Raw genomic sequence first — 24,817 nt, forward strand, 5'->3', positions numbered from 1 at the left:
CTTTCTTCTAAAGGCATTTTTTTAAAAAGTTGCTTAAATATCTTAACTAAGGCCTAGTCCTGGCTTAAGATATGTAAAAACAGGTTTTGAAATCAATGCACATATAAAAGGACTCATTTTTAAAAATATTAAAAAAAAAAATTTGTCTGACAAAGCTGCAATAATTACTAGATTAAGAATCATTTTAAAACATTGAAATGGACAATTGGTCCAAGTTAGAATTATTCTCTTTTTGTGGAAACATAAATATCTTCTGTAGGGCAATACAACAATTCAGGTATGTTTTAATTTTAACTGACTTTATTCTTCACCTTAGCTAAACTTGAAACAAACACACATGAAAGTGCACTTGTTTATAAGTGTTGTTTTTGAAAGTTTACTTAATGATTTGTCTAGTCCTCTGAAGGTCATCATGCACTTAATGCTTTTGTGAACATAATTCCCCTAATGATTGCAAGATTAAACACCCAAAATCTAGTGGTAAAATTATGATTCTTACTGTAAAAATCATATTATAGTATGTTATCATATACTGCCATTTTCAATTAGTGTAAATGCAATCCATTGCTATATGCACTTAGTTTGAACTTGGTGTATAAATATCCATTGCTTTCGACCACTAGTTAACCAGCCACAGATCTGTGTGGATCACGCATTTGGTTGCACAATATTTGAAAAATAAAAGGTTTAGAAGTCTAAAATTGATCCATGGCAAAATATAAAAGCAGCCTTACAAATTGTGATGAATCCATTTAATAATTTTGCATAGTAGTCTTTTTTTTTTAAACTGTTATTTGCAGCATTTCTTAGAAGATTGTGACTTAATTTCAAATGGAATTGAGGCTTCATTGATAAAGAATAAAGCATGTTCACAGTCATAAGTACTTTATTAAATAACTGCATAAAAACATGTATTTGAGTGTAGGAAGGGTTTGAACATGTGACATTAAATGCATTGTTCACCCTACATAGAGTGCGCACACTGACTACTGGTAGCCATAAACATTGTGTCCTCATGTGTTATCGCTACAAAAGACAAAGAGGGGGAAAAATTTAATTTTGCATTCAGGGATTTGCTGAGAACATTTACAATTACAAATTAAAAAAATAAATAAATAGTCACTAAATGGTGCATTTGTCAAATATCAGGTATATTTACCTTGAGAGTATGCTTTCTTTCTGGATCCTCCTTTTCATTTTTAGAGACTTGCATACTTGCATTGCATGCGTTGCCTAACAGAAGATTTATGTAAGATTGTAGAGTACATACACAACTTATAGAATTTCTGCAACAGAATTTAAAATCCCTACCTTTCTGCAGCCTCCGTAACAATCTTTGATTTGGGTTGTTAATCCAGTCTTCCTCAGTCTTTTTCCAAATTCTCCATTCAAGGTCATTTTTATCTTGAACAGGGCTAGGATTAAGGCATTGGCAATCTTCATACATTCGAGTTTGTTCACTCAGTTTAGCCTGGTAGACAGCACTGGATTTTACCAAACGGCTTCCCGAAGTCATCTTTGGGGTACAATGGAAGCCTGGAATTGACCTTTTCATGCAAATTGTATTCTCTTCAGTAATCTCTTCTCTTTTGCAGCTAAATCTATCTGAAAAAGACTTTCTACGATCCTTTCCTTTAGTTTCATATTTACATGATGGGCAGAAGGGAAGTTTATTCTCCAGTGTGGAACGAGAAACCCAACTACACTTCACTGCAGATCCAGCAAGCCTTAAACTGCTTTTTGCTTTGCACTTGCTAGTAGAAAAAGAACAGTGCTTCAGATCTGAGCTGCTTATTGCAGGTCTTTGGTTGGTGTTTTTCCCATTTCTGAGAGATGATTCAGGACTAATGGCTAGGGACATCTTTGGTAGCTGCTTCTCTGGAAGGTCAGGTTGTTGCCGTACAACAGGTAGTTTACTGTAGTAATATACATTACCAAAGTCAGCCAGCCAGCTTGTTGAGGGACGATATGGAGAGTGGGACTCAATGAAGTTTTGTTTATTTGATGCATCAGTTTGTAGTTTCTTTCTTGCTTGAATACTAGTGGAAGACTGGTTCTGCTTTGGCTGAACATCACAGGGTTTAACCTGTGGGTTCAGCCATTTCTGAGGAGTTAAAAACCCATTCTTGACCATCCATTCATTGGAAGGCACATAAGGCATCAAAGACTCCACTGACCAGATAGAGGCCTCTAGCGGACATGGACGACCTTGATATTTGGCTGATGCAACAGGTTGTAGATTCTTTCCTTCAGCAATATAATTAGGCTTTGAGATAATACCAGAGTGTTCATTTAGTGGGCTCAAAGGTTTCAGAGGGGTTAGAAGACCATTCTCTGTCATCCACTCAGTGGAAGGAACATAAGGCATCAGAGACTCTAATGACCAGACTGAAGCTTCAAGCTGACAAGGCTGGTTATGGTTCTGCAAGTCAAATGGCAACCGCAGAATCTTAAAGTCCATGTTATTGGAGGAGTTTCCATCATCTCTGCTCTTTAGATGAAATGACATCTCTGAGTTACTCTTTTCTTTGATGCTTTGGGTAATGACTGATCTGCTTGGTTTAGGATAAGTTTTAAGCGTTCTACAGGATGGTGAAGATCTTACCACAGTAACTTTTGTACAAGCAGGGCGACAATTCTGCCTGGAGTACCTTACCATCCCAGATTCAATCTTCTGTTTATCCTTCCTAAATGCTAATGATTGATAAGAGCACAAAACAACATCCCCTGAAGATTTTATGGAACCCAAGCTGCACTGCAAAAGGTCAGTTTCATTATGACTAGCTATCTCAGTATTATGCTCATTCTGAAAATTCTTAAGCTCAGCAGGCATTTTGTTGGATTTCATTTGCATCCGTTCAGCTTGGAGGATTTCGGTCTTAGGGACAGCATACAAATCAGCAGTGTTGATAGCATTGGTGGCATTGAAATTTTGAGGTAGTGTGGATGCATCTTCAGCATAAGCTACCGATTTGTTATCCAAACAGCTGGGTGATGTTGACAATGGACTGCCAGTACCCCTACCTGATTCAGAACAATTGTGGGATATTGCATGGTGATTGGAGTCTACGCTGTGACAAAGGGGTTCGGTTTGAACCTCTGCACTGACCATCACACGACCAGGGGGCATACCATTTTGAAAATGGGAGTGGCGGGTTTGGTGGGCAATAGTTGGAGCCACATGGGGAGTCATACGTCTGTAGTCCAACATATGCAGTTGAGCTTGAGGAATCATGTATCCAGGGACTTCTAAACATTGGGGTAGTAGTAATGATGGCATCATGCCATAACCTTAAAGACAAAGAACAGTTATTTTACATGTGTGGGTTTCAATTAATACAGCCTAAAACAGACTGCTTGGTAACATTTAATGAACAACTGGATCTTAGCATCCTAAACTAGTCTTCCTCAAATCAGATTTCGGATAGCCTTTGCCCTTCACAGTTTAGCTCCAACCAATCAAGACCCCTGAGCAATCTAGAAAAGATACTAACTGAAACCTATTATATAAACATTTTGTAGACAGTATAGAAAAGTATAAAAAAAAAAGCACCAAAAATCTGGAAAACTAAGTTTCAAACAAGTAAGAATAAAGTAGTAAAATAAAAGGATACCTAAGCCATGAAATCCACCATAGGGTACATATGGAGTTGACATGGGCCATTGATATGGAAATAAAGGCTGGACAGTGGGAATATAAAAGGGCTGGTTTCGCTGGAGCTGCTCATCAGAGTATAATACTCTAGAGGGCAGAGGGCCAGGGCGTTGAGGGGCCTGTGCATGCAACGATCCACGGAGTACACTTGCAATACCTCCAGAGGGATCCTGGGTTGCTATAGCAGCCATACCTTATAGCATAGAACAAGCAAAAAAAAAAAAAAAAAAACAGCTTTCAAGTCAAAGTGAACCAAAAACATTTGTTTTTGGAACTAAAGCAAATTCTTATTTTTAGAGATAGTTTTGTATAAATTTCTTTGCAACTAAATACAGATGTTTTTAGAATTCCAAATGAAACGTACATAAAACAAATTTGAAAGAGCTAAAACGTCTCTCGATTACATAAAGATGAATATATTTGTCCTTAAACTTTTGAAAAGTCTCAAAAGGTGGGGAAGTCGTTAATCTAGCTACAAAACAGCTAAATTGGCAACACTGAAACGGAGTACATGGCTTTATTATTTGATAGTGCTTACCTTGAAGTTTTCAACCCCAAACAAAAGATTTTCCCAAAACTAAAAATAAATCAAATAAAAGCATATCCATAATTTTCCTCAAGGTTAAATAAAGAATGTGTGTTGTGAATCCCGAAAAAACCACACCCAAGTAATTAGACCTATTAATTAGGATGAAGGTAATTACTTAATTAAGATAAGGTAGTCATGATGACCAGTCGTTACCAGTAGAGTTCAATGGAATTTACCGCCATAGTTAGATAACAATGCTATTGGGAAATATGCCATGATTCATGCATAACAACCACAACAAAAGACGACAAGCTCATCTGAGATAACAAATTTTTGGCAAAGTTGGTTATTCTTTGAATAATGCTTATGTGCCGTTTTTCTAATAAATCTTTCTTGTGTATGTTTAAAGATGACAACAATAGACTAATCAATACAGCCAATCAATACAGACAAAGTCATATACACTTATAGGATGGCTTAGGGGTGATTAAAATATAATAGTAATTTTAATTTTTGGGTGAATTCTTTTGTATAAATTGTTGTATGTCTTGTAAATATAATGCTCAGTTAACTGAAATAAACACGGTCACACCTTTTTGGGATGCACGCATAAGAAATGAGAAACACCCAGGGTCTGGCTGCAAACATGCACATGCATTCAGACTACACTTGCAATCTTATTAATTTATTTTAATCAGTGCGCAGGTACTAAAGATCAGGGGGGAAAATACCTGCAATTGACACAAATTGTGCTCTTTGCCAACAGAGACTGGTGGTTAAATGATAGGCTAAACTTATTTAGCCTTCTATAACTTATTACTATTAAAAAAAGAGAAAAGACCTGCAAATCTTGTCAAAGAAGAGCAGAATATGAATGCAATGTGCAAAGTCTCTCATTAAGCCTTTTCCTCCCAGAGAAGTCTAATGCTTAATTTGAATTAGCACAAAAGATATTAAAGACCAAATTTGATAGGTAATAATAAAATGTATGTTTGTGTATGTGTATGAGTTTTCCATACTGCAAAATGCTTAAAATGGAATAAGATAAACAACAAATGTAACTACTTCTTATTATTGAATATGTACAGGCAAGAATAAACGCATGTTAAGTTTCTACAGCCTTTTTTATATCACTGTTTTCTTCCATTTATCAGCATTGTAGCTACAGTGTTTTATTTATGTTTATCTAGTTTAGCCAACAGGCTAGATCAAGGAAGAGTTCTGGTTGTTTCAAACTTCTTCCATTAAGGTTTACGAAGACTAAATGCTTCTGTGACCCTTCAATGAAGCAGAATAAGTTTTTCATCTCTTTCAGAGATGTGTGGCTTAACGCAAACATATTTCTCACTTCTTAATGCATTTTCTATTCACCTTAATGTATGGTTTTTGCGCTGATATGCATTATCAGTTGTTAGACCTTTTTATTAAGAAATGCGTTCCTTTCCAAATCATACTCATTCAATTGCCACAGGTTCACTTCACCCTAAGTGTAGTAACATCTACAAGCATATGAATGCTCCTGAGCTAAATTTCAACTGTTCCATATAAGGGTACGAGTACTTATGCAATGGAATCATTTTAGTTTTTTTTATTTTTAATAAATGTGCCATACATGTTAAAGTACAGTTATTCAACATAACAAAATGTAAAAAAAAAGAGAAAAAAATTAAGGGGTATGAGTACTTTCACAAGGCACTGTAAAAGCCTGATCAGTGCCATACAAATCTGAATAAGGGTATTTATTCGTTTGTTACTTTTTTTTACATGAAAAAAATACATCTATGCAAGCAACATTTAAGATTTAGTTTTTTTAGATATCATTGGTAATTTCAAATATAAACTTGGCCTATGGTTTTGGAGAATTTGATGTTTCCCTATTCAGAGAGATAGGAACTGCACTTGCATGCCTGAAGATGGCACTGCTCCCGTTCAGCATTTTTCTATCTCCGTAGATGCCTTAAATTCTGCTACAAAGTGGTTTTATAAACAATGATCTTGTGGATTAGGGAATTTTACTATATCAATATTTTGATATAGTATCATTAGCTGTAAAAGTTTTATATGGGAAAATTGCACAACACACTGATCCTTAAACAATGCATTAGTTATGAAACTAAAGGATATTGATCACACGTCATCAAAATAGACGATAATGTTTTAATTATCATACCACCCCCCCACATCAGCCCAGTGATTAACATTTTTTTAAGCCTTAAATCATCCATCCCACTTTATACTACCAAATAACTTCACTAAACAGTATTTTAGAAAATTATTTTGTTTTTTCCATTTAAATGACATAAGAAAGAATACTGTTATTATTTTTATTATTATTATTATTATTATTATTATTATTATTATTATTGAGTCAATTTTTTATACATTTTATTAAAACAAGCTATATTGTTTCTGCCTACAGTAAATACATTGCTTATCTTAGCTACGTTCTTTTTACTGTTTTATTTCTCTCCTGATGGCCCGCTCCTCCGCTGCAAAACTCGTGCGCAACACACTTTGAGAACCACTGCATCAGGCTGTGGGCCAGGCGGACGCCTGTCCCACCCCCTTCAGTGACACGATTGACGTTGGTTTCTCTTCTACCAGTTTTATGCTCGAGCTGCTAGCATGCAGTTAGCTTTCCTGATCGAAGCAACTTCTTAAATTAGGCTTCCGTAGCTCACGCGGTGTCTAAAGGCCTGAATAAGTCACTTTATCTTTGCTTACGTAGCGTAAACGTTTTTAGTGCATGAGCGATATTCTTTGATCCATTAAAATCGATCTATTCGATTGCGGGAAAGTATTGTTATTTGTATAAGGGGAACAAGAGCTAGCTAGCTGCGTTAGCATGTCAGATTTGCTCATACAGATATATTTAGCTACATACTGCTATAGTAGTGATCAGTGTGTTATATGCGCTTTACTTTTCTTCAAATACTGAAATTATGATCATCGTGTCAGGATGTTTGATGTAGGCGCATAAAGCATCAGGCATCGATCCGGTTAGGGCATAGTATTTTAAGCAGCCCTCTGTCTGTGAAATAGCCTCGTCTTTGTGTTGTGGATCCGGTAGAAACGCACAGCAGCCGGAGTTCCAAGCAGCACATCGGAGGTAAGGTGACCTCTAACAGGCCTGTTTAACAGCGCAGTGTGGTTGTGATCCGGATATCTGCGTCCCTTTTCGGCTCCAGATGTGAGCAACTGTTCACTGTACCTGAAAATGTTGGCGTATCACAGTGAGATGTTGATCCCTCATTATAGTAATTAACTACTACATGAAAATGCCGGGACAAAACACATTGAAATTAATATAAGAGATTCTAATAGGTATTTGTATTACGTTGAGTACAGTAAAGTTATAGTTGTTTCTTCGACGTTTTTCATATATAGTGAAATGTGGATGTATGGGTTCATGTGGTGGTATTATTGAACCCATTAAAGCGTGGTTGGTGAGACTGGTTCTACGATCAAGCTTTTTTTTTTTTTTTTTTGGGAAATGCAGTCTGAACTGATGAGCTTTCACGGGAACGGTTCCCGTCCCGCCAGTTTAAGAACCTTAATGAGAACTGTGGTCGATACCGACAGTTCACTGCTATGTATTGTACCTCCAATAGGTTTGCATTCTCATATTTCCTTCACGTGCTGAGCTGACGTAGATGATTGCGCTAACCGACAACGTCAGATTATTTACGTGCTGTGTGATGTAGCGGCTGATCATCAATACCCGAGTAACCCAAACTATAAATATGTCGTGGACCGTGGTAATATCTAGGGCGACCTTTTTTTGTTCATATAATCACAAACTATGCGACGTTTGAAAATAAATATAATTTCAACCGAAATCAAAATATACACTTTACTTATTCAAAATAAAAAAGTACACATTAAATCAAAAGTCAAGGTTTTTTTTTCTCTTATGTATGAATGTTTTATAGTTCTGTATGCTAGTGTTGGAAAGTAATGCCTTTGTAGCAACACATTAATATTGATGTCTCCAGTAATGAGCAGGTTAGCATTTATTAATGTTTTTTTCAGTAAAATGTGAAAGTTTCTGTTCATAATTTAACTTATTACAACTTTGTTGTCTCAGCCCCTTGCTTACGTGAGTCATCAATCCACAAATTAGTTTTCACAATAACAACATCATCATTGCTAGCGTGAAAGATGAAAAACAAAATTCAGCCGCTGAAATAAATTTTTTATTTTGTCTGGAGAAAAGACGATGATACAAAATATTGAGTGTCTATTTACACTATAGGCAAATAACCTTCCTTGTTGGTAGAGTCTAAGTTATTAGTGCAAGCTGTTTTGTAATGTACTATAATACTATATTATATATTATAATGTAATATGCAGATAATTGCCACTATTTGCAATAAGTAGTAAAGCATAAAATCATATAAATAGAATCTATAGCTAGTTGCACTTAGTGTAAATACCATATCACTAAAATGCCGCTATTTATACTTAAATGGCATCTATCAGTAAGAAAATATACTATTTTCAGTTAGTAAAACACGATTGCTACACATAACAGTTAATGAGATTAATACTATATTTTTACTTAAAACTTACTCTAAAGTGTTTTTTTTGTTTAAATAAAAGAAAATTGAAACATAGAACAAGTTGTATTTACATTTCAAGACGTAATTTACAGATCTGTTTCGATATGTACCATGTCAGATATTTTTCACTGTCAATCATTGCATTCTTAGAAGCAATACCACATGTAATTACATTTTGTCAGTACAAATATTTTGCTGTGTGTAGGTAGCAGTATAAATCGTTAAATATTAAAAATAAAACTACTCCCTTCATTTGTGAGCGTGTAATTGGCAGCAAGTGAGTGTTCTGATTCTGCTGAATGAAATAAAATTGTTTTCAGTGGAAATGAAATTGTTTCTCAAATCATAAATATATGAAGCATGTCCTGACTCTTGATCGGGCTGCCTCTGGCATAATACCCGCGATAGCCGTAGAGAGTGAATAAGCGTCACCTACTGGATGTTGCGTGCCTATATAGCTGAAACTTGGCAGCCACAAAAATGCCATGAAAGCAGAATACATCACCCATATTCTTTGTTATACTTTGTTTTTCATTTTCAAACAGATCAGATGCCAGAAGAGCGTACTATCAGTGTTGGTTGTTCTCCATATGGTTTTTCTTCTCCAGTCACATTTGTCCTTGCGAGTCTCCATGAGTCATCGTGTCACTGTGAAATCGTTCCTACAGTCAATAAGTGTGTGGTCTCACGCGCTGGTCGAATTGTCTGATGTGGTCATTCAGAGGATTATTAAGCTAAAAACCAATTTGAGCTATACTCATGTGGTCTTGAATGGTTTTAAAATCGGGTAAGATTCGAAAATCGTCTAGTCTGCAGCCAGTTTAAGCTTTTAACTTTATTGCAATATCCATAAGTTTATAGTTATTAAATATATCATGACAATAATGCTAAAATGTTTCCTCTTAAAATTGAAGGAAAAAATAAATAAATATAAATATATAATATATACACACACGCACACACACACTCTTACTTGAACAGATGAACATCGAGACTCCCAAATTTGGTGATTTAAAAACTAAAGTGAACATGCGACCCCAATTGATGAATCAATGTGTCTTGAAGCAAAGAGCTAGATGTGGGTAAGAAAAATAATTACAATATAAACCATCACTTCTGACAAACTGTTGTACATGGGTTCATGTGTTTATGCTTGATATAAATATCAGCACACTGCAAAGGGCCTTCTGTGCATCTGTCACTAGTCCTGTCAGCTGTGGAACACGTTCATCTCATGCTTTTAAAGGTGTTGACATTGAAGTCAAATGTGAGCTCATCAACCTGTGAATGACAGATGTTCAGAAGCGATGGATTATTGGTAAAAGTGTTTAAAATATTTTAATGTTTTTTTTTTTCTACACATTGTTTTGCTTTAGAAGACATTGATTCATCAACTGGGGTTGTATGGACTACCTTTGTGTTTACTTTGTGTAGTTTTTTAAGCTTTAGTTTTGGGGTGCAACATGTACTCACAGAGGTGGATTAAAAAAAAGAAAAGCCGTACACACCTGGGGCAGTATGAGGGGGGGGGTAAATATTGAATTTTCATATTTGGATAGAGTTTCATTTTAAATACCAAAATGAACAAAAGCAAGTACAAAGTGGTGCTGGCAGGTGGTTTAACATTCGAAGCAAACAAATGTAGACAGTCGTAAACTAGTACTGTAAATACTTTCTCTTCTTGTACAGAACACCTGAGGGTTGTTCAAGTTCTATTTTGTCCAAAGCTTTCTAATGTGCCCTTTCTTTCTATCTTTATTTTTCCACAGACACACTGGACTGCAGGTGACCTGATGTTGACATCTCCCTCTACCTCTAGTCACTTCCTCCCTCAATCCCAGTGTCCTCTGAGACCGCTGAACTCTAGAACCGCTGTAAAAGTTGTAAAAATTTCAGCATGGTAGAGAAATTATCTTAATTTCAAAGTATTCAGGGAACAGACCATAACAGAAAGGAACCGATACTCTTTGACATTCAGAAGCTGGTTGAAAACTCATGGGATACGAACATGTCGGAGGTTGGAGAGCGTCGGCAAGTCAACACAGATTATGCTGTTTCTGTGCTAGAACAGCTAAAGTTTTTCTACGAGCAGAAGTTGCTGACTGACATCACTTTACTGGTGGAGGAGAACGAGTTCCCCTGCCATAAAATGGTGCTAGCCACCTGCAGCTCTTACTTCAGGTTGGTGAAATCTGAACATTTAATCTGGAAACAAAGCATTAGAATTTAATTTTACACACATGAAAGTAAATTACAAACATTTCAGTTTTTACTGGTATTGGCATTCCATGGAGATTTCTGTTTACTTCAACTACTTAGTGCTCTGGTAATTAGAAAAATATGAGCATTTCAGGATAGCGGACACTATGGTCAATTAGGGTTGTAATTGTAAAATTGTAATAAAATCTTGATGGGAGCATTTCTAAATTGGAAAAAGCACGAGTTCTCTGCCACTCTCTTCCAAGTGAGCATTTGCAGTTGAACTTCACACTCATGCCGAAAAGGTGTTGAAGGCTCATCTTCGCAAATATCTAGTGAATAACACTGTTAGCATCTAATGACATCTGTTTGAAATATGCAGATTGTACTCACACTTCTGCTGGATTAAATGGGTACTCCACCCCTAAATTAAAACTTTGTTGTTGATCACTTACACCCTGTATCATTCCATACCTATAATAGCTTGATTTGTCTTTGAAAGCAATTTTTTGGATGAAAACTAGGCGGCTTGTTACAGTCCCTTTGACTGCCAAGTAATAAACATTGGCAAAGTCCAGAATAGTATGAAAGACAATGTCAGAATACATCTGCCATCAGTGGATGCAAGGATATGCTGTTTTGACCTAATAAATGTAGTGATGTTAAATACAACATTTTTAATTAACTATTTTGTTCTTGTTTAGAGTTTCCTTACCCCTTAACTTTTTTTCTTTGAATGTGTGTCATTGTTCACACAACAATGAAAATTCAGATATTTAATGTTCTACGCTGGTTTATGGGGTTCTTGTTACACGTTACATTTAGTAATTACATGTACTGACTATAAACCAAACCCTCATCTTAGCCATTACCACATATTAAGCACATGTAGTTAATATTACTCTGTACATGTAATTACATTGTAACAAGGACCCCATAAAATAGAATTTGACACCAAGTCATATTTATCCACATCCTTGCCTTTTGTTGCAATTTGTCAGATGTCTAATAAATTACTTGTACTTTTGTTTAGTATTATAATGTTTGTTTTGTAAATTTCATAATTTTTTCTTTAAAATTGTGAGATCTTTAGTTGATGAATCAAGATTTGAAATAAAAGGTTGACGGATCTTTGTTTTAACCGATGTTATTTTCTGTTTCTGTAGGGCCATGTTTATGAGTGGACTCAGTGAGAGCAAGCAGACACATGTTCATCTTAGAAATGTTGACCCCATCACACTGCAGACCATCATAACCTATGCTTACACCGGGAACTTAGTCATCAACGACACCACTGTGGAGCCTCTCTATGAGACAGCCTGCTTTCTTCAGGTTAGGAAGACATGCACACAGTCTTCCACTGGTAGATGTTATTGTGTTAAAAATCATCAAACCTTTCCTCTAACTCACTTGCTCATGTTTTGTCATTTTACCTGCTTTCAGATAGAGCGGCATTTACTACACAGCCTTGGTTCAATGACAAACTATGCAATATCACGTTTATTATTGCTGATGTATTGCCAAGGATATTGCATAGCTTTTTAGTGAACTCTAGTAAATTGCGCTCCATTTGAAAGCCTGTGATGAAGATTTACTACCAAGCACAGAACCAGCTTTATTGACAAGATGCACATGATCATCACATTTGATTACTTGCAGAGCCATAACATCTACAAAACAGCTGGTTAACAGCCAGTGGAGTGAATGATTGATCATAATGGAATTTCAATGACATTTTAGAAGAGAGGCAGTTAGAAACGTATTTACAATAGTGTTAATCATTGTTTATGTCTACTTATTTCTGGCTTTCATTGTCTTTCTTTCAGGTGGAGGATGTTTTACTGCAGTGTCGAGAATACTTGGTCAAAAAAATCACTGCTGAAAACTGCGTCCGCATGCTAAGCATTGGTGACCTGTTTAGTTGCACAGAGTTGAAGCAAAGTGCTAAGCGCATGGTGGAGCACAAATTTCCTGTTGTCTACCGACAGGAGGCTTTCTTGCAGCTCTCGCACGAGCTGTTGCTGGACCTTCTGAGCAGCGATAATCTCAATGTGGAGAAAGAGGAAACTGTACGTGAGGCGGCCATGCTGTGGCTGGAATACAACATGGAAGCACGTTCTCAGTATTTGTCCTCCGTCCTTAGCCAGATTCGAATTGATGCGCTTTCTGAGGTGACCCAACGTGCCTGGTTCCAAGGTCTTCCACCAAATGACAAATCAGTGGTAGTGCAAGGCCTGTACAAGTCTATGCCAAAGTTTTTTAAGCCCAGACTGGGCATGACCAAGGAAGAAATGCTAATTTTTGTAGAGGCTGAACCACCAGCTGAAAGCCACCCAGTTGTGATAGGTCCACGCCACACAGTGGTCTGTTACAGCCCTCAAGCGGAGAAGGTCTATAAACTGTGTAACCTGCCTGGAGACTTGCAGAAGGTTGGGACATTGGTCACCCCGGACAATGATGTGTTCATTGCTGGTGGACAGATACCACTGAAGAGTGCTCTAGCTACCCACGGAAGCAAAAGTGGCAAGCTGCAGGCTGCCTACTGTTCAGTGGACAGCTTCTACTGGCTGGATGCCCAGCAGAATGCATGGGTGGTCAAAACACCGATGCTATACGCTCGCACTAAACCATCACTGGTGTATTGTCAGGGTTTCATTTATGCTATTGGCGGTGATAATGTAGGTGGAGAGTTGAATAAGCGCACAGTGGAACGCTATGATTGTGAACGGGATGAATGGAGCTTGACTAGCCCTCTTCCCTGCGCTTGGAGTTGGAGCACAGCGGTAACAGCCCGGGACTGCATCTATGTCATGACACATGACCTCATGTACTGCTACTTCCCTCGAGCTGACACTTGGGTGGAAATGGCCATGCGGCAGACTAGTCGCTGCTTTGCTTCAGCGGCTGCATTAGGAGAACTCATCTTCTATATTGGTGGTCTACATGTGGTGGGCAACTCGGGTTTGCGTCTGCCAACAAGCACTATTGATGGCTCCTCGGTTACGGTAGAAATATACGATGTCAACAAAAATGAATGGCGTCTGGCTGCTAACATCCCAGCCAAGCGGTACTCTGATCCATGTGTGCGTGCCGTGGTGCTACTGAATACGCTATGCATCTTTATACGCGAGACACACTTAAACGAGAGGGCAAAATATGCTCTCTATCAGTACGACTTGGAGCGTGACTGCTGGTCCTTGCGGCAGCCAGTGTCAGAACGTGTGCTCTGGGACCTCGGCAAAGATTTTCGCTGTGCCGTGGGTAAATTATACCCATCCTGCCTTGATGAATCTCCCTGGAAGCCACCTACTTACCTCTTCTCTCCTGATGGAGCTGAGGAGTTTGAGGTGGATGAGGACATGGTGTCACTGCCTCATGTATAGTTAATGGCGTAGTCTTTAAAACTAACCTGTAATTTATCCACTCTTCTGGAATAATGCTCTTCTGTTTTGAGAGGAAAGGTGATTAAGCTGATGGACGGTCTTCCCTTAATGCCTGGTGTGCTCATGGAGATCAAATGTTTAATTGGCAACTAAAATATTTCATTCAGATTTTGACATATCTCCGACACTTGTAGTGTTGATCATTCTCAAAGCAAGGTTGAGAACATAAATATTTAATTTCTCTCATTGCAAGTTTGGCATTCTGTTATAACAATTTGATGGTATAAACGAATGATGCAATTAAACCTTGTTTGGCTAAAAATGGCAACTGTACACCCAGAGTTCATAAATTTCTCACTCTTCTTTTGTCCAGTTCATCTTTCAGAAGTCAATTGCTCACCTTTCTCCTAAATGTCAACAGGGAAACAAGGTTCAAGGGGATGGCAAGATATTTTATACTGAATGTCTTTAGATGTTTTGATTCGCCGCTGGTTTGGTGACTTGCTTGACATTGATTTTGTTGTTGTCATTGTTTGCATCTGTATTATCATAGTTCATGTTCTCTGTGGTCTGTCTGTTGACCTGTTTTGCATATGACATCATTTGACCTCTTAAAATGGTAGGTTTCATACTTACCACCACAAACACACTAGAGATACCTCAGGGTGCTTTCCAGTCTGGTTTTGTGCTCTGTTTACCATATCATTTATTTCTCTCTAGTTCGCAAATTAATTTGTTTTTTTTGGCATCTTTGTCTCCAAGTTCCTGTGTGTTTGTCCTCGATTATAGACAAATGCAGGAAATGCCTGCTAGAGTATTCATTTTCCATCATGTTCAGATGTCTGTATGTTTAGAAAGTGGGGAACTGGATTGAAACAGGTTGAAAAAAATAAAAACAATTTACTCTTGAGTCATCACGAAGCATCTTCAGATTGCTTTGCTGCCCTGGATCATAATTTTCTAATATGGTTGTGCAAATGGTGTGTACAAAACGATTCTTTTCTGTTACCTCCCTTCTCTAAATGGAAAAAAACGATAATAGTTGTAAGCCTGTCTATAATAATTTGGTAGGCTATTAATACTATGCAGAAGTAAGAGTGAGCGTTTGAACCCAGGGTTGTAAATCCTTGCTCTGGAGCAGGGTTATCAGTTTTTTAGCAGTCATATTCATTTGCTTTTTACCTGAAACAAATGCTGGAACAGTTGTGTTAATAGTTACGGAAAAAAACATGAACATGAGTGAAGAGACTCCATTTTGCTTGACCAGGGCTGTCCAAACTTGGTCCTGGAGGACTGGTGGCCGGCTTGCTCCAACTTGCCTCAAGTGTTGCCAACTAAGCGACTTTTCAGACCCCCTTGGCATCATTTTCCCAGAAAAGCAACTAGCGACAAATCTAAAGGCTTCTTTGACAAACCTCACCTCTTTCTATATCTGCTCTATTCCGCGAGCAGCTGAAAAGAGCAGAGCTTTGAGTTCAAACAGATAGTCTGTTGCTTTTAACTCTATTTTACTTGCAAATATAGCCAAAATCATTAGAAGACAGCTTCATTATATGAATAAAAACCATTATATTGAGATTTTGGCTGTATTAAAATACATTATGTGACCACAGAGAGGCAAGACAATACGACGCACTGACATAATGAATATGCAAATAAACGCATTACATCATCTAACCACATTTAGCGACTTTTCAAGCTGGGTTTCACTACTTGGCAACACTAAGAGCAGCACTGACTGCAGACTGTGACATCAATACAGTGAGAGCATATCGCTCTCGCTGTACTTTGTCAAACACTGAATCGTTTTGCGCAGTGCTGCTTCAAGTCGAATACCTGCCTTATAGCTAGAGCACATAAGTGCCAGTGATTCGTCCGTTCAATCATGATTTAATGTCATTACCGTTAGATACTACAGCCTACAGTTTGCTATCTAGCTATGCCTTCACGTTAGCCTTGAGGAAGACCGCTTTGCTGTGAGTGGGCGTGATTTCAGAGGGAACAGCTAATTTTGATACCTTATTTTCTTTATTACTTTTTTTTTTTTATGCACTCAAATTTGATAGGGTGGTTAATAATACATTTTCTTTGGTGTGACAAACTAAAAACGCAAGTAAACAGGCTGTGTGCTGCCTTTGTCCTATTGATGACACTGACACACAACTATGAATATAGCCTAGGGTTTAGGAATTTACAGTTTGAATTGACATCTTAAAAAGTGAACCCTGGGCAAATTATGAGCAGTGCAAGATAACCATTTATAGATAACCAGGATTCCATTTCACTGGGGTTTAGGGTGCCCCAGGGTCAACCATTTCAAGTGTTAAAGCCCTTGCTAGGGAATAGTTCTTGCCAGAGAGATGACAAAAAGTTTGCAAGAACAGGTTTTATATTTTTTGGTAACACTTTATTTTGATGGTCCATTTTGAACATTTTTTGACAATAAGTAATGTTGCATCTACATGTCAACTAACTCTTATTAGAGTATCAGCAGACTGTCGTCGTAAATATTTGCTCAGTCTTTATTGTGATGATATTTCAACAGATATTCTGCTGACTTAACTAATGTGTTAAAGGGACCATCAAAATAAAGTAAAACCAATTTTTCTGTATATTCGTCAGACTTCAACTGCTAAAAGCTGTGAACTTGCAAGCATTTCCTCCAGAAGTGACTGAGCTTTTGGCAGTTTTAAAATGGTATGTAATTACCTATGTGTTAGTGAAATATTTAAGTCTATTGTTCTAAAAATTGATGGGTTCATAATAAGGGATTATACATGCACAGTTGCTTGACAAATATGAGTGCATATCTGAATCCATTAAACTATTTTAAAACAGTAGAATACATTAAAAACAGTTTCCAGTTGATTATTCTGATCACATGGATGGCAAATACATCACATAACCCATTTTTATGAAAGAATGTAGACAGATTTCATACTATGTGCCTCAATTTTACTGTTGTTGAATAACATTTAACATTGATTGCAAATGTAATAAAAATGCTTTATATAAAGCATTGCCAGGGAGTGTTGTTTTATTAAAAAAAATAAAGTTCTGTAGCAAGACCAAAGATCTATTGATGAACAGCAGAAAAGATTTAATTTTGAAATCTTAACATTGTCTAATGAAATGTTTTGAAGGTTAGGGCATTTTCTGAAGCATTCAGATCAGGAAACAAGTACAGTATACAGTATCTAAATTTAATTACTACACTAAAAAAAGTTATACTTCATAAAGACATTTTGATCTGACAATAATTATCCTGTAGAGAAAATGCTGGATATTCACTCACCCCACTTACAATTCCTGCGGGCCTGAGACTTAAACTTGCAACATTTGGGTTACAGGTCAGAGTCTAACCCTCCTTTAAAAACATCCTTTTAAACATACACTGATGAAAAAAATAAATAAAAGGATCGCAATAAGCCTGTCAATAAAGAATTTTCATGGTTAAACAGAAAAGTTTTGGCAATGGGGGAGAAAAAACTTGCATATATCATGTGAATGTACATACGTAACAAAAAAATCTCATATAACTTCAAGATAAGAGATATTTAAATTTTATGTTGTGATTTTATTTCACTCCACTTGCCAGAAGGAACTGAAATTAAATTACAAATCCATAACACTTTTTTTACAGCATATCTTAAAAGGATTTGGAACAACATGGGGGTAAGTGATTAATGACAAAATGTTCATTTTGGGATGGATTAATCCTTTAAATTGCATCTCTGAACTTAATACTCAAACCCGTGAAATACATTTAAGGACACAACCATCTACTCTCCCACCAATCAAGGTATGACGAATGATTGTGATTTCTAAATCTTAACCCTTGTGCAATGTTTTGAACTTTTTGTCCTTTTCAGTTTTGTTTTTATTTTGCCTGTGTTATTGCCAACTGCACAAAGTTTGGCATGGGTGTGTATTTTTATTGGAATTGTACTATATTACCTTCATTTGCTTTAATAAATAATTTTTTTTAATAGGCACAAACTTTACAAAATTGTTCCTTTCAGGGCCTTAAATGTCTCCGCTGAAACCCATTAAATTTTGTTGTAGTAACATAAAATTTTTAATGGGATTGTTCCCATTTTTACAATCATGGAGACTCATCGATAGGGCATGCATGAACCTATGAAGTTAAGTCACCCTGAAATATAATCTGCTTTATGAGCTAAATTATCCATAAATACGTTGGTATGTCTTATTATAAACCCTGGTGTTAAATACATGAACCACATACATGAGGGGACTGTAAACATTTACTTTTGGATCATTTTAATTCCTGTGTGAAAAAACAGATTTGTGAAACATTTGTTAAATTTCATTCTCTTTATTGTGTTACAGGATTTGATTTGACCACAGATAAGGTCCAATTTATGAACAAACTCTATAGTGTCACTGTTTTTATTTGTATATATGGACGTTGTCCTTCTTCAACAAGCACGATAAAACAATTGCGACTATAATGTTATTATATTTTTCATATGCCATTAGATATTATGCATGTCATAATTTGTAGGAAAATATCTATAAAAACATTTGGTTACCTGATCTCAAAATAGACAGGCTTCAAGATTTACAAAAGGTGAGTCCCAAAACCTAAACAAACCCAAACTGAAAACCTAAAATTAATGCATTTTGCCACAGAAATAAGAAAATGCTTTCATTATTCCAGTATTTATTACCATTACAAGAACTTATTACCATTACAACTACTACAAGTACAAAATGTAAAATCAAGATATCTGTTTATTTTACTTTTTTTTTTTTTAATCTTATTCTCTCTTGCCTTATAACATTCCTCGTTTTCATATAATAATAGATGTGCAATATAATATGTGCAATATTGTCTTCATCATTTTGTACAACAGTAGACATCAATCTGCAGACTGTGGAGATGCACTCACAGATGCACCGACCGCTGCAGTCGGCTGAGCCAGCATGGAGAACCAGGATGACATGGCTGATTTAGCAACGGTTAAAGCTCCACCTACTGACTGACCTAAAACAAAATATTGAAAGCCAAGCAAGAAATAATTGCTACAAAGCCCAGTGTGGACTAAACATTCAACCAATAACATGGAATGTTAGTAACTTATTTCAGCATATATACAATTTTATACGTAAAAAATATAAAACAGGATCATTTTGTTTAACAATTCTTTTTTCCTTTAGTACTGAAATTCAATCTACATATGTTTCCCGGAAGACCAAAATAAATGTAATTACAAATTGCTTTGTTCGCAATCTTTTTTTTTTTCCACAAATGTGTTTTTTATATATCTTTATGGTCTGTGGAAAGGGGACTTATGTTGAAAATTTTAAGCGGTTTAGTGTATAGTATGAATGTATGTATGTATGTATGTGTGTGTGTATGTATATATATATATATATATATATATATATATATATATATATATATATATATATATATATATATATATATATATAAATAAAACAAGGTGCAAGTACTTTTACAAAACACTGCACTATCAGGCTATGGCTGTTTTGTACTGCTGATACAGATTTTAATGTTAAATAAGCTTAAAGTGCAATTAGAAAAAATTTCAACTGAGCAATTTAATCTATTGTTTATCTTACCAACAGCCTTTCCTGTTTGCACGACACTTCTGCTTGTCGACATTACAGCGTTCCCAATCTTCTTCCCACGCTCACTGTTCTGCATTGAACTGAAATATCAGGAGAGAACTATTAAAAAAAAGTTTCCAAATTTTCTTGTATAATTTACATTTACATTTACATTTAGTCATTTTGCAGACGCTTTTATCCAAAGCGACTAACAATTGAGAGTACAATAGCGATTCATTTTTTTTGAGAGACAAACAGACAGAGTAAGTGCTTATAACACCCAGTCACAGGGAGTGTTCAAATTAGTACATGCCAGAAGGGAAGGAATAAACAAGGGGGATGAGAAGAGAGACAGAGACAGTGAGAGTATTTTTTTTATTTATTTTTTTTTTTATTATGATGAGGTCAGGTATTGCTGAAAGATGTGAGTTTTCAGCAGTTTCTTAAAGATTGACAGAGATCCAGCATTCCGGATATGTACGGGAAGATCGTTCCACCAGCCAGGAACAGAGAACGAGAAAGTTCTGGAGAGTGATTTTGAGCCTCTTTGAGATGGTACCACGAGGCGTCGCTCGCTAGCAGATCTCAGACTTCTAGAGGGCGTGTAGATTTGTAATAGTGAGTGGAAGTAGACCGGTGCCGAGTCTGTGGTTGTTCTATATGCAAGCATCAGTGCCTTGAACTTGATGCGAGCTGCAATCGGTAGCCAATGTAAGGAGATAAAGAGAGGTGTAACATGGGTTCTCTTGGGCTCATTGAATACCAGCCGTGCTGCTGCATTCTGAATCATTTGTAGAGGTTTTATGGTGTTTCGATGGAAGTCCAGCCAGAAGAGCATTGCAGTAGTCCAGTCTAGAAATGACAAGGGCCTGGACAAGTAGCTGTGCAGCTTGCTCTGTTAGAAAGGGCCTGATCTTTCTGATGTTGTGTAGTGCAAACCTGCAGGATCGAGTAGTCTTTGCAATTCAATTCAATTCAAATCGTTTATTTGTCACATACACAGACATACGTAGTCTGACGTGTAGCGAGATGCCTCGCCATCATCCCATCCACATACAGATACAAGATGGGGTAGACATGACGGGATGACAGAAATAAAGAAGTACAGCATTACATGAGGAGAGGTGAGGCGAGAAAAAAGCCAGCAGACTGTGCTCCTAAGGGAACACAGTGTGGTAACGGAAAAAACACCTCAGCAATAGAGCACATAGTTTAGACAATTGGACACATGTAAGACAAGGTAAGTCTGGGTATGTTGGGGATCCTCCACTGGCGAGCAGCCATCCCTTCTCCGGCAGCCATGGCGGCAAGACATCTGGACCGTCTGCCAGGCAGGCGGAAAGGTGGGGTGAGGAGTGTGAGAGCGTCTTCACTGCCGTGATCTGCCGGGAGTTGTTTTTTCCAGCAGTGGCCTTGGCCGAGCCAGTGCATGGTACAGGAGTCAAAACCAGATAGGAATGGAATTTGTTTAGGCTTGGTGCGAGTAGTAGTCATAGACAATTTGCCGAACTACTCTATTGTCCATCCTGGTCCATTTTTGAAACAGAGCCTCAAGCTTCCCCACGATGTTATCCAAAGTGCGGTTCACAACCACAGTCTGAGTCCCGACAGCCTCGAGCTTCCCCATGATGTTATCCAAAGTGCGGTTCACAACCACAGTCTGAGTCCCGACAGCTCTGCCCACCGCTTCAATTAATCCAGGCAGCATTGTGGGGCTGTGGACAGCTGCCCTCGTTCTCTCAATTTGTCGATAAACCAGGGCTATGCCCAATCCGATCAGCAATAGCCCCGTAATCAAAGTTGCGAAAAGAAAGATATCTTCAATATCCTCCACGGAAAGAGGCTCCAAGCACACGAGCGCCACTTCTCCCACGCTGGCCCATCGAATACCGGCCGCCATCGTCCCGGCAGGACAATCGGGTGCTCTGTTAGAAAGGGCCTGATCAGTTGATCTCCATGTTGCTGGAGAGCAGGGCAGACCTGCAGGATCGAGTAGTCTTTGCAATGTGATCTTTGAAGGTTAGTTGGTCATCGAGGATTACACCAAGATTTCTGACTGAGGTTGATGGGGTAATTGACGAAGAACCTAGCTGGATGGTGAAGTCATGTTGTGTAGTTGGAGTGGCAGGGAATACAAGCAGCTCAGTCTTTGTCAGGTTGAGCTGTAGATGGTACTCTTGCATCCATGTCGAGATGTCCGCCAGGCAACCCGAGATCCGAGTAGCTACCGTTGGATCGTCTGGATGAAAAGAGAGGTAGAGCTGTGTGTCATCGGCATAGCAGTGGTAGGAGAAGCTGTGAGCCTGTATGATGGGGCCTAGTGATGTAGTGTAAATGGAGAAGAGGAGGGGACCAAGAACTGATCCCTGAGGAACCCCAGTGACCAGTTGATGTGCTGTGGATACATCTCCTCCCCAGGCCACCCTAAAAAACCTACCAGTGAGATAGGATTCGAACCAACGAAGTGGGATCCCAGAGATGCCCAGTGATGAGAGGGTAGACAGCAGGATCTGATGATTCACGGTGTCAAAAGCAGCGGATAGATCCAGCAGAATGAGAACTGATGATTTGGATTCAGCTCTTGCAGTCCGCAGGGCTTCCGTGACTGAGAGCAGCGCAGTCTCAGTTGAATGGCCGCACCTGAAACCTGATTGGTTATGGTCCAGTTTGTTGTTTTTCGAAAGAAACAGTGATACCTGGTTGAAAACCACTCTTTCAAGTGTTTTCGCTATGAATGGAAGAAGAGAGACTGGCCTGTAGTTATCAATAAGGGAAGTGTTTAAAGTGGGCTTTTTGAGCAGTGGGGTTACCCGAGCCTGCTTAAATGCTGTGGGGAAGGTGCCTGTGAGGAGAGATGATGTGCGTGAGTGCCGGCAAGACAGTGGGGGAGATTGCTTGCAGAAGATGAGAGGGTATGGGGTCTAGCGGACATGTTGTTGGATGGCTGGAGAGGAGAAGTTTGGATACTTCTGTCTCAGTGAGGGAGCAGAAGGAGAAAGTGGAGGAATCGGTAGTCGATGCGGTTGGTTGAGGGTTGTGCGTTGGGGGGGCTGAGAACTGGCTACTGATCGCTTTTGTTTTGTTTGTAAAAAATGTGGCAAAATCGTCAGCTGATATTGAGGTGGTGGGAGGTGGTGGAAGGGGATAGAGCAGGGAGTTAATTTCACAATAAATACAGGACAGAACGAATCTAAGAGAATACTGTTTTCGAGAGTGAGTAATTAATGACAGAATCATTGAACTGAACTGGAAGTTAAGTGCTGGGCGTCCGGTCAGAGGAGAACTGACCCCAACTGAGTCTGGTTTCTCCCAAGGTTTTTTTTTCTCCATTCTGTATGCATGGGGTTTTGTTTCCTTGCCGCTGTCGCCTCTGGCTTGCTTGGTTGGGGACACTTAACTTCTAGTGACTATCGTTGAATTGACTACAGAGACCGTCTCTGCATTTAATAAGAAACTGGTCACTCTCGTCACTATACATCCCTGTCATTATACTGTACAGTGCTTTGATGCAACCTGTGTTGTTAAAAGCGCTATATAAATAAAAATGATTGATTGATTGATTGACAGAATGTTCACTTTTGGGTGAACTAACATAAACTTTGCTTGCTTTGGCAGAGTGATCGACAGCCAGAGAAACAGCACACAGAGTCTGACATTTCTGCACATTAAAAAAAATATATATAAAAAGTTCGATTTTCTGTGTTTTTGCATCTGTAACAAGCATTTTGATAAGAAAAGATGTTGAATCTAAAAAATCTGGCTCAGTGTGCAAGGACCTGCACATTATGCTCATTACATGATACGGTAAAGTTTTACCATTTTAAATTGTATTTTACTGTTTGGTTGTATGACAATAGTGAACAGTAATTATTTCAGTTAAGGTCAGTTCATTGTTGATTTACATAAGATTTACATTACATTTCTAAGAGTTGTTTTTAAGATTATTGTAAATATCAAATATCATATGGGAATGGTAGTGAATATCCAAAATCTGTTTAGTAATTTCTGTACAGCTCAGTCTAAAATAAAAAGCAGAATTGGGCAAAATTTTGTTTTTCATTTATTTCAATATGGCGGAGAGACACGCTGATGGAAAATGACTTGTGAAACAAAGTCAAAACTGGCATAACACAAATAAATTATATAAATAATATATAAATAAATTATATAAGCACAACAAAATGTTTTCAAACATTATAAGCTTTTGTCTCTGGAACACTAGGTGATGCTGCATTCACATATGTCTTGAGCAAATATGTCAAATGGTTCAAAATTTATGACAAATTTTAAAATCCATAAACACCAAGATCAAGAGGATTCATCCTCTTGAATCTATGACAAACTGTGCAAATGTAGATGAATCAGGTGTTTAATATATATATTTTTAATTTAATAAATAATTTTTTAATAATAAGCAGTTCAAGAGTTTATTACCATTTCAATGTTGAATATTTGGACTGGTGGTGGCACTAGAGAGTTGTCCTAAAGATCCCAAAGTTGGTCAGATCACCATTCACCATTATAGACTATAAAAATAACAAATGCCTCAGGGCTTGGCCCCTAACTGCCAACAACACTAACTAAAAATGTAACTGATGCTCATATTCCACTGAATGATATAGACATTATCTTAACAATAATACACACAGGGTGACCTTTAAACATATTAGAATTTTACACAGACAATCTTTGAAAACATCTATGTCATCCTTGTTCCCAACATGTCAAAACATGATGACTTCAAACTAATTTACTAATTGCTAGCTAATAGTCAAGATCACAAAAGCAGATTGTACACTTTGAAAGGATGTTATTTGTAGATATTATTTCTATTAAATATATGAATGTATTGAATGTACCAATACTTTACAAGGGTTGACATGAGGGGACA

The 24,817-nt window shown here is 37.6% G+C and overlaps 3 protein-coding genes across 6 annotated transcripts in view; 1 reads left to right on the forward strand and 2 right to left on the reverse strand.

Annotated features, from left to right (window-relative positions):
- Positions 1 to 864: 864 nt before the first annotated feature.
- buc2l (bucky ball 2-like) lies at positions 865 to 5,728 on the reverse strand. Of its 3 annotated transcripts, XM_043254042.1 has the most exons (5): positions 4,194 to 5,328; positions 3,615 to 3,848; positions 1,312 to 3,291; positions 1,160 to 1,233; positions 865 to 1,026 (listed from the first exon to the last, which is right to left on the reverse strand). In XM_043254042.1, the coding sequence occupies exons 2-5, from the start codon at positions 3,844 to 3,846 to the stop codon at positions 1,021 to 1,023; spliced, it is 2,292 nt and encodes a 763-aa protein (XP_043109977.1). In that variant the 5' UTR covers positions 3,847 to 3,848; positions 4,194 to 5,328; the 3' UTR covers positions 865 to 1,020. The 3 variants fall into 3 exon arrangements, with proteins under 3 accessions (XP_043109977.1, XP_043109975.1, XP_043109976.1); XM_043254040.1 differs by having other exon boundaries at positions 1,160 to 3,291; positions 4,194 to 5,727; XM_043254041.1 differs by having other exon boundaries at positions 1,160 to 3,291; positions 3,615 to 5,728.
- Positions 5,729 to 6,696: 968 nt separating this feature from the next.
- Positions 6,697 to 15,245, forward strand: kbtbd2 (kelch repeat and BTB (POZ) domain containing 2). Of its 2 annotated transcripts, none has more exons than XM_043254043.1 (5): positions 6,697 to 7,293; positions 10,516 to 10,620; positions 10,725 to 10,927; positions 12,112 to 12,277; positions 12,772 to 15,245. In XM_043254043.1, the coding sequence occupies exons 2-5, from the start codon at positions 10,540 to 10,542 to the stop codon at positions 14,326 to 14,328; spliced, it is 2,007 nt and encodes a 668-aa protein (XP_043109978.1). In that variant the 5' UTR covers positions 6,697 to 7,293; positions 10,516 to 10,539; the 3' UTR covers positions 14,329 to 15,245. The 2 variants fall into 2 exon arrangements, with proteins under 2 accessions (XP_043109978.1, XP_043109979.1); XM_043254044.1 differs by lacking the exon at positions 6,697 to 7,293 and adding an exon at positions 7,332 to 9,533.
- A 3,406-nt stretch (positions 15,246 to 18,651) lies between these two features.
- avl9 (AVL9 homolog (S. cerevisiase)) overlaps positions 18,652 to 24,817 on the reverse strand; it is a 29,976-nt gene continuing 23,810 nt past the window's right edge. The window contains exons 15-16 of the mRNA XM_043254045.1: positions 19,939 to 20,027; positions 18,652 to 19,339 (exon numbers count right to left, since the gene is read on the reverse strand). Coding sequence (XP_043109980.1) covers positions 19,215 to 19,339; positions 19,939 to 20,027 — 214 coding nt within the window. The 3' untranslated portion in view covers positions 18,652 to 19,214. The remainder of the gene's footprint in view (positions 19,340 to 19,938; positions 20,028 to 24,817) is intronic.

The sequence above is a fragment of the Puntigrus tetrazona genome, chromosome 12 (assembly GCF_018831695.1).
Source record: "Puntigrus tetrazona isolate hp1 chromosome 12, ASM1883169v1, whole genome shotgun sequence".
Classification (NCBI taxonomy): domain Eukaryota; kingdom Metazoa; phylum Chordata; class Actinopteri; order Cypriniformes; family Cyprinidae; genus Puntigrus; species Puntigrus tetrazona.

Excerpts from the sequence above, each read along its gene's own strand:
- kbtbd2 (XM_043254043.1), top strand. The coding sequence starts at position 10,540 with ATGTTGACATCTCCCTCTACCTCTAGTCACTTCCTCCCTCAATCCCAG. Across the intron at positions 10,621-10,724 it reads CGCTGAACTCTAGAACCGCT|AAGCTGGTTGAAAACTCATG; the intron begins GTAAAAGTTGTA and ends TTTGACATTCAG. Across the intron at positions 10,928-12,111 it reads ACCTGCAGCTCTTACTTCAG|GGCCATGTTTATGAGTGGAC; the intron begins GTTGGTGAAATC and ends CTGTTTCTGTAG.
- buc2l (XM_043254041.1), bottom strand. The coding sequence starts at position 3,846 with ATGGCTGCTATAGCAACCCAGGATCCCTCTGGAGGTATTGCAAGTGTA. Across the intron at positions 3,292-3,614 it reads TGGTGGATTTCATGGCTTAG|GTTATGGCATGATGCCATCA; the intron begins GTATCCTTTTAT and ends TTTGTCTTTAAG.